Source organism: Nesoenas mayeri (genome assembly GCF_963082525.1).
Source record: "Nesoenas mayeri genome assembly, chromosome: 2".
Classification (NCBI taxonomy): Eukaryota; Metazoa; Chordata; class Aves; order Columbiformes; family Columbidae; genus Nesoenas; species Nesoenas mayeri.
Window position 1 is genome coordinate 11088774 of NC_137543.1, and position 15802 is coordinate 11104575.

Below are 15802 nucleotides of genomic sequence, written 5' to 3' on the forward strand. Positions count from 1 at the left end.
AAACATACCCTTGACAGGATCAGTGAAAGCTCCCCAGAGGCTCGAAGCCGGGCAGCAGACGCTCTGATTAGCTGCTGCCTCCACAAAATGAAAATTCTTCCCTGAGCCCAAGAAACAGCTGATGAATACAGTCGTAAGTGATAAAAAGGTCACTCCTAAGTGGATACAAGGAGATTTAAGTCACAATATCATCCTGAAGCCCTTAGACAAATAACAAAAGACAGGCTTCGAAGGCTAGAGAGTCCTTCAGTCTAAATACTTACACAAATCTCTTCGTCACATATCTGAGTCTTAAAGAAAATTCATCTTTGAATGAGACTGCACAAAATTACCAAACAAGTAATTGTAAGCCCTCCATAGCAAGGTCTTGTAACATCGTACACCAACAGTGATGATTTATTATATTACAAAACTGTTAAATCTTAGAATTATCATATTTTGCAGCATGAATCCTAAACCAGATTTAAGCTGTCCAGTGCAACTCTCCTATAGCACTTGCACAGCCCAAATATCCTATGATGCTTGTTTCATAATCATATAATGATCATGTCATTAAATGAAGGTGGAGAACTAATTTCTATTCTAACAGTAACGCCATCACCTAAAACTGGATTCTTTTAAAATCAGCTGATAATTCTAAGAATACCATCCAAGAAACTATCTGAATTTTTAAGTTGACTTTCCATACATATTCAAACACCTGCGTATGTCAAGTTGAAGGCAAGAAAGCTTATACTTTGCCAATATATTTAAAAGTTCAGTGGAATGTTCTGAGTGTTAATAACATCAGTCCACTGTAAAACACTGGAATGACTAATTCCAGGCACTATTCATACAGAATCAGAGAAAAGTAATGCAATTCATGCCAATCAGGATGGAATTAAGGAAGATATATTTTAGTTCAAGAAAGCTATCTTGATATTTTTTGAGGTTTTACATTTTCTTGGAAAAAAAAATACTATTGATGTAATACTTAGGAACTTTGGTAGAACTTCTGGCACCAAACAACATTTTGATTAAGAAATTAGAGCTACCTAAAGTCATCACTGTGATTATTTAATAGATTAAAAACTGAGCAATTGACATTTCTCAGAAACCATTATAAATAGGGACTCATCAGCAGAGGCTGTCAGTCAGCTCTTCAGGGTCACTCCTGGGCTCTGCGCTGGGATTGACATTGTAATCAGCAACTTTCAGGATTTAGCATATGCCTATAAGCATGCTAAGATTTTGGTGGTGTATTTTTATGGAAGCACTGAAAACATAGAGGTAGCTAATGTATGAGGTCAGGATGGAGCTTCTGTTGCTTAGGACATACTAAAATCAATCTGAGGTGGCCTATTCACGGACAAATATCCTCGGATTTCCTTGACTGAGGTTTGTTAGTCCACATCCTAGTAGTGTTATCCAAGTCAAGGATTAGGGCAAAGCCAAAGAACACGGTTGTTACAACCTGTTCAGATGATACCAACATAGACACAAACAGAACAAACCTACAGCAGTTTTTGGCATGAAATGAAAGACTTTTTTTAAATCTCACAGTTGTTCAAGAACATGTCAGTTATCCCATGAAAACAGCTTCAATTGCCTTTCCAAAATGTGATTTTCAAGACAATCTTTGAATTTGTAGGACATGCTTTTCAATGGAATATAGATAGAACAATGACTTGATTCCCTATAGTTCAAATAGCACCTTAATTTTTTCAGTTGCAGGAAAGAAGAGGTTTTCTGCCTACTTGGGATATAAAAGCTTCTGCTCAGTCATTAGCTGTAAATTGCAGAATGAAGCAGTACCCTACAGCATTTCTAGATGAAGCAGTCTGTTTATACAGAAAGCACAAGAGCTATAATTACTGCATGATCACATTTGTATATCAAGGTCAGAATTCTGTGATTCACGCTATTGTTTGGACATAAAGGGAGTTGATTTTCAGCATGGTGGTGTACAACTACTATTATTGCTACATCAGTGATTGTAGAAACAATATTAACTTTTGCTTATTTGAGTATTTCTAGTTAGGTTAAATCCAGTTCAAGCATACATGGAAATTGGTTGGTTAATATTTTTCCTAAAATATTAATTAGACATACAAAATATATATTATTGATGTTCAGACTGCGAATTCTACTGTGGAAGAAAAAAAATCCTCCAGAACAAAAAGCAAAGCAAAATAGGTCATTAAATGACTTATGCATGAAATCACACAGAGTTTAAGCAACATCAAATGCAGGTAATTGAAGAGTGTAAAAATCTTTCCCGATCTTTTCCTCTTCTCTGCAAAAATCCCTGCATAAGATTTTCTTTCAACTATTAGCTAATATATTGGCAATTTTTATATTATGTTCCTGAGAGTGTGCTGGCTTTCCACACTATTTAACCAGTTCTAAAAGCTTAAAATATGAGGATTCAACTCATTATACTTATTAGTTAAGAGCTTGAGTTAGTCAAGCATTCGGATTGTACCAATTAATTAAATATGATTGTATGCATTTGTAATCAGGCACAAGAACAAATGCTTTCCTCATCTGAGGATTAATAAAATTTACTATTATATTACTGTATTGTATTGTCATCCAGCTGCCACTAAGTTTGGCTTCCTTCTTACTTAAGCCTCAACTAGCCTTTCTCTTTTCAAGTGTAGGTGTCCCTAGCTAAAAAGCAACCATATTTCTCCAAGTTTTCATTGTTCTCTATCTATTCTGGGTTTTTATATTCCCTAGTCTGTCCCTGCTCCCACTCACATACTGTCATATATAACGACCTTACATAAATCTCATAGTGTTACCTTCACATTGCCAAGGACGGTTGGGAAGCACCGTTTCTCCTTTGTTTTCAGGTGAGAGTCAAGATGCCAGCTTGACACAGCCCAAATTGTAATGCTGGCCTTGGGTAGGGAGTTTCATAAAAGCTGTATTTAGCCTCAAAAGACTCTTCACCCTGACAAAACACTTGCATCTGAATGATGTTCTAATAACTTGTCCAAGGTCACCAAGTCAGGGTGTTGAACCCACATGAGCATCTTATTCATTGGGCCAACCTTCTTCTTTCTAGGAGAGCCACATATATTTCCTCTTCAGTGTTGCTTCTTGTTAATCAATCCTGATAATTTCAATGAACTTGATTTCTTTATAAATATTTTTCCGGATTTCTTTTATATTTAATTTTATTTGCTGGTTGCTGTAGCACTGAGAGGCTCAGAAATGAGTAGGAGACCTAAAAAGGGAACATCATCATCCTGAGCCGCTCCAAACTAACCACAAATGCTGGTAATGCTGCTGATAGCAAATGAGTAATTAAATAAATTCAGTAGCTTATTATTGCAAATGTAGGGAGATTCTGTGACTTTTTTGACTTATGATAAATAAACTACCATCAATTAAAACATAACCTAATGTAAATCATAAGTTACTTGTGAACTTTGGTCAGCATTTGATTTAGAAAGCAACGAGCTATTTTATATATTCTTCTTCTTGCTTTGACTTGAATAGCAGAAACCTATAATCAAGAAGGTGACTGTTTTGCCTATGGAGATGGATAATATCATTAAAAGGAACAGATGTGTTGAAAAGTTAAACGACAAGCAGACATGTCATCATGGATTGAGCCACATCCAGGGCTGCCAGTGGCTGTGATTTTGTTGTAAGATCATGGTGCTCAGTTCTCTGCTGGTGGAGACCTTTCCCAACCCACGAAAACCAGAGCAGTGCCTAGTTCTCCTTCTAACACCTTTTTCCTGCATGTAACATAATATTCAAGCATAGTATTCTTGGTTTATGGTAGATACTTCTCCTCTTACAGCCTTGCCTTCATATCAAATGACACCCGTCTTCCTTATGGACAGGGATTGTAACCATTTCTTCACCCATTCTGCCAAGTTGGTTTCATACCTAGAGGAATCTCAGATCCTTTCCAGACAGCATGTAAAAATCAGAGATCTGCTGGTTAAGAAGATGTCTGTCTCTCCTAATGGCAAAAGAACTCTTGACAACATCACTTGAAAATACCCTGAAGGCTCAGAAACTGAAGGGAAAAGAGATGCAGTACCATCACATCAAAAACTTCTATGTCGCAATTTTTAATTGAATCCCATGTGTCCTGGAGACAGGGATTATTCTGTGTTATTTTTAATGTTGAGGTCTGGCAAACCTCCAGACCCACATGACATGTTTGGAAACATAAAACAAGCAGCACAAAACCCATAAACAAACTACAGCAGTCTTTGGGGAATTAGGTCAACAGAAGTAACAAGACTTCTCTTAGAGAGAAGATTAAAAAAAATTTAAAAAATCGAAAAAGACTCATAGAGGAGGAGATGTGCTTTTCCTTACAGAATCAAGTATTGTGCTCAACTGGAAATGGGCAGACCGGCTACCCAAAGGGTTTCATCTGGAGGTGGCCTCCTTCCCACTCCCTTTCTGCCCTGGGCCCTCTGATCTCAATCTCACCCTTATGAGTCCTTGTTCCATCTCCTGTTGTCCCTGCCTACTTGGTCCATATCTCTCTGTCTCATGTGGCTTGTCCCAGTCTCCTTGCTTTACCACCTCACCTTTAAAAGCAGCAGCTTCTGGGTAGCCTGCTCCTTCCCAGAGACATTATCTGGCCCCAAGCCCCAGTCATTCTTTTTCCACCTTGTCCCTTTGGACCTACCATGGAGATCAGCCCAGAAGGCTTCAAAGTGAAAGGTATGTACCAGTGCCACCCACCGCTTCCAGAGGCTCTGCAGCATCTCTATCACCAGTCTTAAACTGGAAACAGCATGCAATATGATGGTAGAGAAGTCCAATGAAAAACTGTGAAATCATTTCCCCATGTTCTGGTAGGACCTTCTCCCCACACCCTCCTGGGCTCTCCGACACGCAGGATTCCTCCCTGTCAGGCCACTTCTTGCTCCTAGTCTCTTTATCCTTCAAATCGTATCTCCGTCTTCCAAAAAAGATCAGTCTGGTGCATACACTTGACATGGCAATTTTCAGCCTGAATGGTTAGACTGAAGTTATATTGGCAAACAGGGTCTTCTGAAGTGTCAGACAACTTGGACAGGTGATGTTACCAGCTCTGCACTCAGTGCAGCTGAGTGAGTAGTTGCCACATTTAGTTAGAGGAAGAGTTTACCCAGTCAGCTAAACGAAGCTCTCATGCAGCAATATTTAATAAGGTGTTATTATATTTTCAGGGGATTTCTAATGGATCTGTTTACCACAATGAAATTCATAGTATCAAATGCAGTAATCAAATAGCGCATGATAAATTGCTGTCACTGAAGAATTAATAGACATTTTTTCAAACTGGCTGTGTGAATAAGTGACCTTGTCAGTTCCATAGCTTTGGTTAGTTTTACTTACTTGGTCTTTTCTCCTCATGTAGGTAGGCTTCTGGTCGTGACAGATGAGACATGAGATCTTCAGCTTCCAGGCTTTCAAGTTTTTCTTCAAGAGATTCACTATGGAATCGGTAAGAAAGACATAAATATAAGTAACTGGTTTAAAGAGTAAAAAGGAGACCAGAATCTATGAAAAATAAGCTTAAAAGAAATTGGTTTTATCAATTGCAATACCTGCCTGTGTGCCTGCTTAAAGCTATTTTGGGCATTGCTACAGTGGATGTTTTTCAGAAAAGGTCTAAACTATTGATCCTTCCAAGGATCAAAAATTCCAGTAAATCAGTAAATGCTTGCAAAACATTGACTGCCTGAGCAAGTGCTGGAATAAACACTAACACTTATTATGCATTTTGCTTTGCTTTCATAGATTTCAAAGCTGACTGAGGGGGGGCAGGGTATAAAAAGGACACTTTTTGTAATTCCTTTCAACTCATCTAGATCTGATAACTGATGTTGGTGTAACTTTGAAAACAACAGATCTCTGAGATCAGCCTGAAAAATCTATGGCAAGATTTGTGCGGGGGCTTGAAAGATGAGGGACTCTCTTCTTGTGACATAAAGTGCTGAATAGCGCACAGTTGTCTAAATATGCTTTTGTTTATTCAGCCTCTGGATGGTGAGTGCTCGTGTTTTAAAGTTTTGACTGTGTTTCATTGAACCACTAAAAGCTACGTGTGGATTGTCTGACTCAACCCCCCTACAAGAACAACATTGCTGGTTAAGGCTGAGGTTTCCTTTGTACCTGGTGCATGGGCTGGAGATGTCCTGGCACAGGCCACCGCTCCCCGCCTGGGACTTTCATCCTTTCTTCTTCCCTGGGGGAAAGGGTTGACCGTATTGCACTCCAGCCCAGCCAAGAGGAGTGAATCATTGTTGATCTTCTGAAAATTGAATAAATCTTCCTTTGGTGCATTTGCTTTGTCACATGGCTACACATATTTTTCTTTTTTAAGCCCATGATGCCTTAAATAAGCAAGAGACCAGAAGTCAAACAATCATCTTTTGAAAGGTATGAAGCTATCAAGCTTCTATTTGATTTTGAAACAAGACTTAAGTCTTTATGTCCTACTGCTCCTACAGTTTCTTGGAGGAATAAAATACAACACAACCACCAACAAGCAAATAAGTAGTGGTGAGATTACTGAAATTAATGAAACCCGATTTCCTACAGATTTAGGTCTTGACTGCAGCTCCCGAGGAGGTATAAACCATCAGTGAAACCTTTCCCATGATTGGGATACTTACAGAGCCTTTCTCCTACACCAATTATCTTGACAAAGAACAAGATGAGGGTGAGCCTTTTCTATCCATAGAGGCAATAAATGTGTTTTTCTTCTGCTCATTTTTATTTTCCCGCAAAACTTCTAGGAACTGATGAATTTTGACATCTTTCCTGTCCCCCCTTTCAAATTTGCTGGTGTCAGAAAATCATTAAAAAATCATTTCAAAAAATCATTAGGGGCAGGACAGACTAGCAGATGATCACCCTCTACTGTAGTCAATGGAGAGCCACTTGGGAAGCAGCAAGCTCATTTTCAGTAGGTAAAAGTAGAAGCAAATAAGTAATCAGAGACAGAGGCCGCTGTGATGGACTTTGAGACTGAAATTCCAAACCTTTTTATTTCATTTAGCATCAGGTGAACACTGACCCAACGGAGACTAGGCCCATGCAGCAAGACCAGTTTCCAAGAACTTCCAGATGGTTGTTTGCTGTCCTGTCTTAACAGAACTCCACAGCTACAACATTCAAATAACTACTTTAATAAAACATATAGACCTTAATTTGAAATTTGAGCAATTTTTGCTTCATGACAAGCCTTTGAGCATTTAAGTGGATACTCCTCCAATTCTGTCAGGTCTTATGTATTGTCAAATGTATTGATCTTCTTAAAACAAACAAACCAACCAACAAAACCCAAAAAAAACAAAAGACATTGCTCCTAAATTGAATATTTCCTATGCTGAGTTCAAGCCTAGAGCCTGGCCAAGTGATCTATCCTTGAAAATAGAGGCTTCTCTAAAGGAAGTGCAGATGTGTTAGTGAGTTCAGTGGTTGCAAGGGCCCTTTTTATAACATCCAACATCTGCAGATTTATTTCCAGCATTTCTCTAACAAGATGCTCTTTAGGAAATTAAGAAATTAAGTATGCTCAGTCAACACTATATGCCAGCTTTTGAACTTCTAACTCGGTAGGCCCATACATGTGCACATCTGCAAACTGTGCCTTAGAAGAGCTGGCATGACGCCTCAAATGACTTCTCTGGATCTGTTTAGCATGGTGGGGTCTCGGTCTATCTTCTTTCATTTAATACTACTCTAATTGTAATAAATTCATAATACAGAAAAGTATTCAAGAGAGACTGGACAACGCCCTCAGACACACGGTGTGAACCGTGGGGTTGTCAAATGCAGGGACAGGAGGTGGACTCAATGATCCTTGTGGGTCCCTTCCAACTCAAGACATTCTATGATGCTATGAAAAAACCCTCACAAAACCAGATCTCTTGTCTTTATATTTTCACGTCATGAACAACTAGTAGAAAGTAACTCTTCAATTTACCTGCCAGTACTTTTTGTCTATCCAATAAAGTGCTGATGAAATTGTCTGGCCTGAAACCCCTTCTCATTCTTCAGCTATTTTTTGAAACTCTTGTAAGAAAATGTATAATAAAAATACTTAGTTTTGATATAACACTACTCAGCAGGAGAAGCCCGGTGTGCTTTCACCTAGAAAAATAAATGTAATTGTCTGCATTCCGCAGATAGGGAAATGATGCACACAGAGATCAAATGCCAGGTCACAGTCATGAGTGGCAGCTCAAGGACACGATCCCAGTCTACAGAGATTTTATTTCATTCTCAAACTGCTTCCCAGGTTCATTTTGGTCGGAACCTCCAGTTTCACTGCAGGCAAGATGCATGCTGCCATCAGCATCCATTTAGCAGCTTAGGTAGAAGCAGAGCTGTGCTGGGATAATGACACAGCCTTATCATTTCCAGAGGGAAAAAGAAAATATTGAAATGTTTGCAGTGCGGGTTGAAGCTTTATTTCATTCTCTTTTTCTTTTGGAGAGCCTGCCATGCCAGCTGTCCTGCAACATGTTCATTTCTGCAGTATCACCCTCTGATTTGAGTCATTGCTATTTCCCTTTCCTTTCCTTTCCTTTCCTTTCCTTTCCTTTCCTTTCCTTTCCTTTCCTTTCCTTCATTTCCTTCTTATTTATTTATTTATGAATAAATGAATAAATAAATAAATACATACATACATACATACATACAGCTACTATAATTCCTGCTTTGGAAGGACTCTTACTTCTGTTTCAATCTGAGTACCCCTTCCCATTTGCACTGTGGACAAGGGTTCAATTCGCCAGGGACTCCATGGACAATTTTCTTACTCGTCAGCATTCATAAGAGTTTGATATCTTTGGACTGTCAAAAATACAGTCCTTATAGAAGAATATACTGCTGGGTTTTTATATTCTGTAGCTGTTTTAAGGGCTGCATTTGAATCTGATCCCTCTTAACGCACGCAGTATTACGTTTCCTATGAACTGGAGTAATGTTTCTTAAAAGAGCATCTCTAACAAAAAAACCTCTGTGCACTAAAGATACCAAATCAGCACACCTGCAACAACAACAACAACAAGAACAACTACAACAACAACAGAGCATGCCTTCCTTGTTCTTAGTCTGCTGCCTCTTGCTGCTGGGGAGCATTTCACTGTTTTTCTCTTTGAAGGATGCAGAGGTTACAGGGGAACAGCCCATTGCTTGTTGTTGTTACTGTGAGCCTGGAATGCCATTACGTGTTTGCTGGCATGACTCTTGATCTTGCATGACAAAACCAAAAAACAAAGGCAAAACTGAATCAGCAGATTAGTCAGCTTAATCTTGTGAAACTCAATGCTGCACTTCATTTGCAGCGCTGTTATTTTCAGCTGTCCTTTGAGATGCTGATTTGAGCTTACCTATCGTTCAGTCATGCTCCTTGCACAGGACATTCAAGTAAATAAGACGTAAAATATATCATTCAGTGGTGTATTTCCAATGTTTTTATTTAATCTTATTTGTTTGGCACACATAGTGTTAAAAACACAAGATCTTAATGTTACCAAAATGTCATTTATAATGAGAACACAATGGGTTCTCTTTTTGCTGTCATATTAATATTGAAAGAATGCAAAATTAACCTTTTGTTTAAGCCACTATTTCTAGTGCTAAAAGGCTTTTAAACTGACATTGTAGTTTCTGAGACAGTTGCTTATGTTTTCTTATCTAATTTTAAATACCAAATGGAGACAAATGCTCAGTAATGACAGTATTAAAATTGAAATCAGCCGATCCTTGTATTCCAAACAGTCACAGTGGCAACAGAAATTGTTGATGCAGCTCATGTAGTCCATAAGCCATATTGGTAGATACTGTTGCTTAAAAATACAGAATTGCAATCAGCATATTCTCTGGATCTGAATTTTTATTTTCTGCATGTACAATGCTATGATTTAGATGAGAACACTTTTCTTTGACTGCCAAGTTACCTGACTTTTCTATCCTAATAACAGAAGCGTTTCAAAAATTTGTTTGCAAATGCCAAATCCAACAGCCTTATTTTGCAAGTAGAACCACTTTGCAGTTTACCGTATAAGTTCCCCTTGAGCAAATTAGCACCAGTCACAATGTGTGATGTAGGCTTCGATATTTAAAATGGATTGTGCCTTTTCCTGTGAGTATACCACGCACTTACGTGATATTAAAAGTGTAAACATGCTGCAGGTTAAAATAATGTAGTTGTTACGTTTCGAACAAGGCTCAGTCAGCCCATGGGACTGTCCTCTGAGAGGACACAGCTCCTGGAGGTGCGTTTCCTCCTGACTAAACATTTCCCGCTGAAGTACAAAGTGATGATGTTATGTGTCCTTACATAAATGTTTTTCAAAACAAAACTATGGGAGTTCCATCAACAAAAAGAAGCTTACGGAGTTTCAGCACGAGATACTCCCAAACCAAAAGCCAAACTCATCCTGCTGAGATTCTTGTTGATTTGAAGCTCCTTTCATCCTCTAAGCCCAACATTCAACTCAAATGAGAAGAGTTGATGTTCAGAAATATTTGTGGGTATTCTAGTACTTATGGCCGTACATTTAAACAAACATTTCCTGTTAATTTTGTCAGCAGTTATCTGGATATGTAAATATAAAAATGTAGCAACAGTAATTTACCCTACAGATGTATTCTCAGGAAATTTCAGATTGCCTTATGCCATACAGTGAGTCAGGATAAGAAGGAGGATGGGAAATAATGCTGACTGCTGTGTTTAGCTGAAATGGGATGAATGTAACACCAAACCACAAATTTATTCAGAATAGCAGTATAGTAGAGCAGCATAGCCTAAGGATATTTTCCTGATGAGTTTTAGCATGCCACTAGTTCTGTTGCTATTCGCTGCCGAGTTGGTGATACTCTCTCTGTTTGTTAAAATGCTAAGGAGCGTAAAAAGAACAACTATATAGTTTACTTACAAAAGCCTGTGTATTTCAATGATTTGATGTTTTAGTCAAACACTAATGCCCGGTCTAGACTACTTCTATCAGCAGTAATAGCCAAGATGGGAGCTTTGAAAGTCACGAGTGTAGGTGTAAGCCCTCATCTGCAAAGCAGCATCATCTCTTTCATACTTGGGAAGAAAAAAATAACACAGAAGAAATTTGACACGTGAGACCCTGGCATGACCATGTCTGCACTAATCAAGAGGACTCATGCACAGTAGCCACGTGCACAGCGATTTCCCTCCCCAGCGAACACCTCGCTTCACCGCCACACTGACAGGCTGCAAGTGGCCCTGGAGGCATCTTGTCTGACAGCATATCTGGTGCACAGCCAGGGACTCGGGTCAAGCTTGTTTCCAAAAACCAAGCGGCAACCACACCTGAGTTTGTCTGTGAGCTCCCTATCCGTGCGGCAGACAAGGGTGGCCTCGGGGTGGTTGCGGGGCTGCTCTCTGCGGGCAGTGTAATGGGATCCCAGGGGACATCCACCATGGGTTTCCGCACAGCTGAGGCGTTGAGACCCCCAAGAGCTGACTTTGCACGACTAAAGCTAGACAGCCAAAAATACAGCCCTGCTTTAGGTCAGCAGAGCCACAGCCAACTGTATCGCTTTCCTTATCTATAGTGGAAAGATAATCTTGCTGTTCTCTACTCCACCGCTGCGTGGTTTAAACAGTTAATTGCGTTGATGACATGAAGAGCAATGCAAGTGCAAAGTGGCTCTTCACCTCTGGCACATATTTGTGATGTTTGAAAGTTTGCTGTGATGACAATATTCATCATCACCTGATGACAACTGCTCAGCTCTCGTGAATGAACTGATGATCTCAATCTAAGATGACTAGAGTACAATAAAATGAAAAATACTATAGTCAATATTCAGCTTATTGCAAAACACCCGTGTTAGTAGTTTGTGCTGTCGTTGCTATGTTCCTTAGCCTCTCCCTACGCATGATGTGTATCACCAATATTGCAGCAATATTATCAACTTGCTGTAATTAATTATGCTGTTGGAGATCACGGTTAAAGAGGGCAAGGTATCAAAGGGATTTGTAGACTGAATCATTGGGTAGTATGGCAAGACAGCACAACTTCCTTGACTGCAGTGTCTCATCAGTACCGAGTGTGTTTCCAGGGCTGTTTGCACGCTCCTCAGCTTCTCCCAGGATGGACACGGAGATGCATTTTGCACCAGAACACCAAAAGGAGTGAGATGAGATAAGCATAACTTCTACTGGCAAGTCTTACATGAGAAAAAGGCTGCGGCACAGCCTCCCCCAGGATCTCGCACAGACTAAGATAGCGTTAGAGCAGACGCTGTGAAATATAACTTTCACACTCTGCTGATTATTCTTTGACATTTGTGAAGTGAAACAGTGATTTCAGTTAGTGACAATTTATAGAGAGGTGCATCTTACAAATTTAAAAGTGAATCTCAGATACTGATCACAATTCAAAACAGGAAACATGGTTAAATCTGAAATCCACTAAAAGCTATCTGAAACAGTTACATAATTTGACTAGTTTAAATGTAAGCACATTTTTATAGGCAAGTTGTATAATTTATTTTTTCTTAACATCATATTAATTAACAAATCTTACTTACAGTGAGTTTACGTGAAGATAATCCAGGCCTAAAGAGGTCATGCCCATTGGGTTATTTTCTGTACTAGCATTTGTATGGGGAAAGAGGAAATGCTGCTTCAAAGCAGCAAAAGTGAGCACCATATTCTCTCTAGCAGAGTTAGCAATTTCAAAATCGTCAAAACCCCAGACTAATAGGCAATTATGATCAGTAGCTATTGATCTCCCTTTTTTTTTTGTCTTTAGGACTTGTCTGCTGCTCTATCTCCCAGTAGTCTTCTGTATTAATTCTATGTTATATATATTTAGTATTTTATTTCAAAATAGCATTTTTTCCTGATGAGGAAACATAGAAGCTCAGCTATTGTTACTCGCTGCTGTGCCTTCAATTCTGTCACTCTTCACTGCTCCAATTTCCCTGGCCTGCCTCCTCCCTTTCTTTCTTGAACAGGCTCTTCAATGCTGCAGTTTAAATTTTCTCTAAACGGTATTAAAGAAAATATGTTTGTAGCAATATGTCCAGTTTTTTTCCACACTCTTTGGGGCAGGATTTGTTTAGTCATTCAGTTAGCAGATGAGGTTATTTTACAATCCAAGCCTAGTCCTTAAGCTCAATAACTCCAGCCTGAAGAGGAGCAAGTCAACTTTAACACTGAGAGTACTCAATTCATTAAACCAGTTTACCCATCAGTGCAATGGATTTATCCTCACTCGGGATCTGCTATAGAGGGGTGAGGTCTCTTTGTAACGTGAGCACCGTAGCCAACGCGTGGAGCTCAGGTCTGGCTCAGGAGCAGCTGTGTGACAGCCCATGATGGATGTTCTGCAGGACACGACAGGGGATGACCACAGGTCGTGTTTGCCCCTCAGGCCATATCCCAGCCCATGACACATCCTGTTTCCATGTGGGCATGGCACACTGAAACTGCCCTTTTTGGAACTCCTAGTAGCTCTTCCTGGCCCAAACCGCCAGGCAGTTCGCTCTCCATACTGCTTTTGATGCCACCAGCCATTTTTATCGTCTTGATCTCTCATCCTCCTCCACTGCTCTTACAAACACGATCCTCAATTGATTTGCTTCCTACCCTTCAAATCACTTCTTCAGTGCTTCAATTTATTTATTCTTTTTTTCGCCCAAATCCATTTTCCAGTGCAACTCCCACGCAGTGCTTTTCTTGGCTTCCTCCTCCTCCTCCTCTTGCCTACTCTACCTTTCAGAGTCTCATGACGTTTAACAATCATCTGTACGAGCCCGCAGCTTTGTGCCGGAAAGCCGGATCACGTGAAGCAGCAGCAGCAGCAGCAGCAGCAGCAGCAATCACATGGCCATACAGAGGGCTTCTGCTAAGGCAATGAAATCAAAGAAACATGTTCAGGCAGGACCATTTCTCAGGAGTATTGGCCATATTTTTGCTGGCAGAACTGCATGCAAATCATTTTTTTATGGATATACACAAATGAGGTATCTCCTTTTTATGCTTACTCAGGCATCGCAGGCTTTTGTTGATGTTTTCAACTCTTTTTGAGTTGTACAAGCATTTATTTAGAATTACATATAAAACCATGTAAAGACTTAGCACATTGCAATACAGGCGTAGGTCTTTATCCACAGAATATTAAAACCTTTGAAATGGATATATCCATATAATGCTGTTCATATTTCATCGTTCAGATTTGAGAATATTTACCATTCCTGAGTTTCCCAGCTTCTGTGGAGAGAATCCCAAAGAGAAGGAAAACACATGGTATGATTAAGTAAATCAGACCGAAGCGGCAGATGACCATAATTACTTGAGCCTCCTGAGACATAACCTTCTTTAGAAAGGCACATATGGGCCCCAAAATCTAAGCTTAAAAAAAAAAAAAGGGAGAAAAAAAACATCATTAGTGCTTCCTATCAATTCCCAGAGTTACATGATGCAACAACAGATAAAAGGATATTTTAACTTATTCAGGAATGCTACTTCTGGAAGGATGCAGGACTGGTAAACAACACAAAGGATGGATACCAGGGATGTGATGAAGGATTCAGACCGGTGCTGCTGTGCTGTGCGAGGGCTCCGTGGTGCGCTGAGCAATACAGCCCTTGTGATGGGGATACACCGCTCTCCCATTCCCCTTGAAAAGGCTCAGGAACAGAACTAGTAATAAATATCAGGAATAGCAGCTTCAAAGGCGTCGCTGAGACATAGCAGGACTTCTTAAAAATTATCTGAGCATATGGAGAGTGAAAATCTATATAGCCAGATTGCTTAAAGCGCTGACATTATCAGCAATGGTTATTTCACGCTTTACATCACGGGAAGCTTGAAGCACAAGGGCTTGAAGCAAAAGGGCTTTAACGGGCTGTGATGGGCTTAGAGGAGGAGAAAAAGACCCGCTGACTTTCCTTTGGGGTTCACCCGCGGCTGACGCCGGGGGCTGCACCCCGGGGCGGCGCGGCCAGCGCGGTCAACAGCGGGAGCCCAGCACCCTCCTGCCCGCCCCTGTGCGCCCCCCGAAACCCCTCGCTTGCACTGTAAGAGACAAACGGGGAAAGCGGCGCAGGGTCCCGCCGCCCCCCGCGGATTGGGAACGGGGGAGGGGGGGCGGTGCGCGAGGCCGGGGGAGGGGGCGGCTCTACCGCGGGAGGGGGAGGGGAGGCGGGCGCTGGCGCATGCGCAGAGCACTTCCTCGTTGGCCCCACGTAACGGCTGCGGGCGGGCGCTGGGCAGCGCGTGTCAGTCACCGGGTGACTGTCAGCGGCGGCGGGACCCCCGCCAGCCCCGGCCCAGCCGCCGCCGCCGCCGCCGCCGCCCCCGGCCCGTCCCCTCCTTCCCCCGGCCGGGGGGCGCAGCCGGAGCCCGCACAAGTTAGTGCTCAACTTGGCGGCGGTGAACGGCGTGAGGGGGGTCGGCGGCGGGTGGGGAAAGGGGCTGAGCCCCGCGGGGTGGGGGCTGGCGGCGCCGCTCCCCTCGCTCCCGCCGCCCTCCCCTCAGCGGCGGGGCCGGGCTCCTCAGAGGCGGCCTCGTCCCCGCAGCCGCCGCGGCCGCACTCAGCCGAGGGAGCGCTCCCCACCGGCGGGGCGAGCGGCCGCGGCCGTGTGGGCGCCTCTCCCCCCTCAGCCCTGCCCGGGAGGAGGAGGGGGCGGCCGGAGAGGCTGACTGGAGGGGGCGAAGCCTCAGCCTGGCTCTGGAGCTCCGCTGCTTTGATGCTGCGCGTCTCTGCTGGCTGTTAACATCTTCCCTCTCTTGTGGTGTTTTTTTTTTCTTTCCTCCTTGTCTTTTTTTTTTTTTTTTTTTTTTTTT

At 41.7% G+C, this 15802-nt stretch overlaps 1 protein-coding gene across 3 annotated transcripts in view; it reads left to right on the plus strand.

Annotated features, from left to right (window-relative positions):
• Positions 1-5393: 5393 nt before the first annotated feature.
• Positions 5394-15802, plus strand: part of ASAP1 (ArfGAP with SH3 domain, ankyrin repeat and PH domain 1) — a gene marked incomplete at both ends in the record, with an annotated part of 132326 nt that continues 121917 nt past the window's right edge. For all 3 annotated transcript variants that reach the window (XM_080339328.1, XM_080339329.1, XM_080339330.1), the window contains one exon: positions 5394-5452. In XM_080339328.1, the coding sequence (XP_080195454.1) occupies positions 5394-5452 (59 nt within the window). The remainder of the gene's footprint in view (positions 5453-15802) is intronic.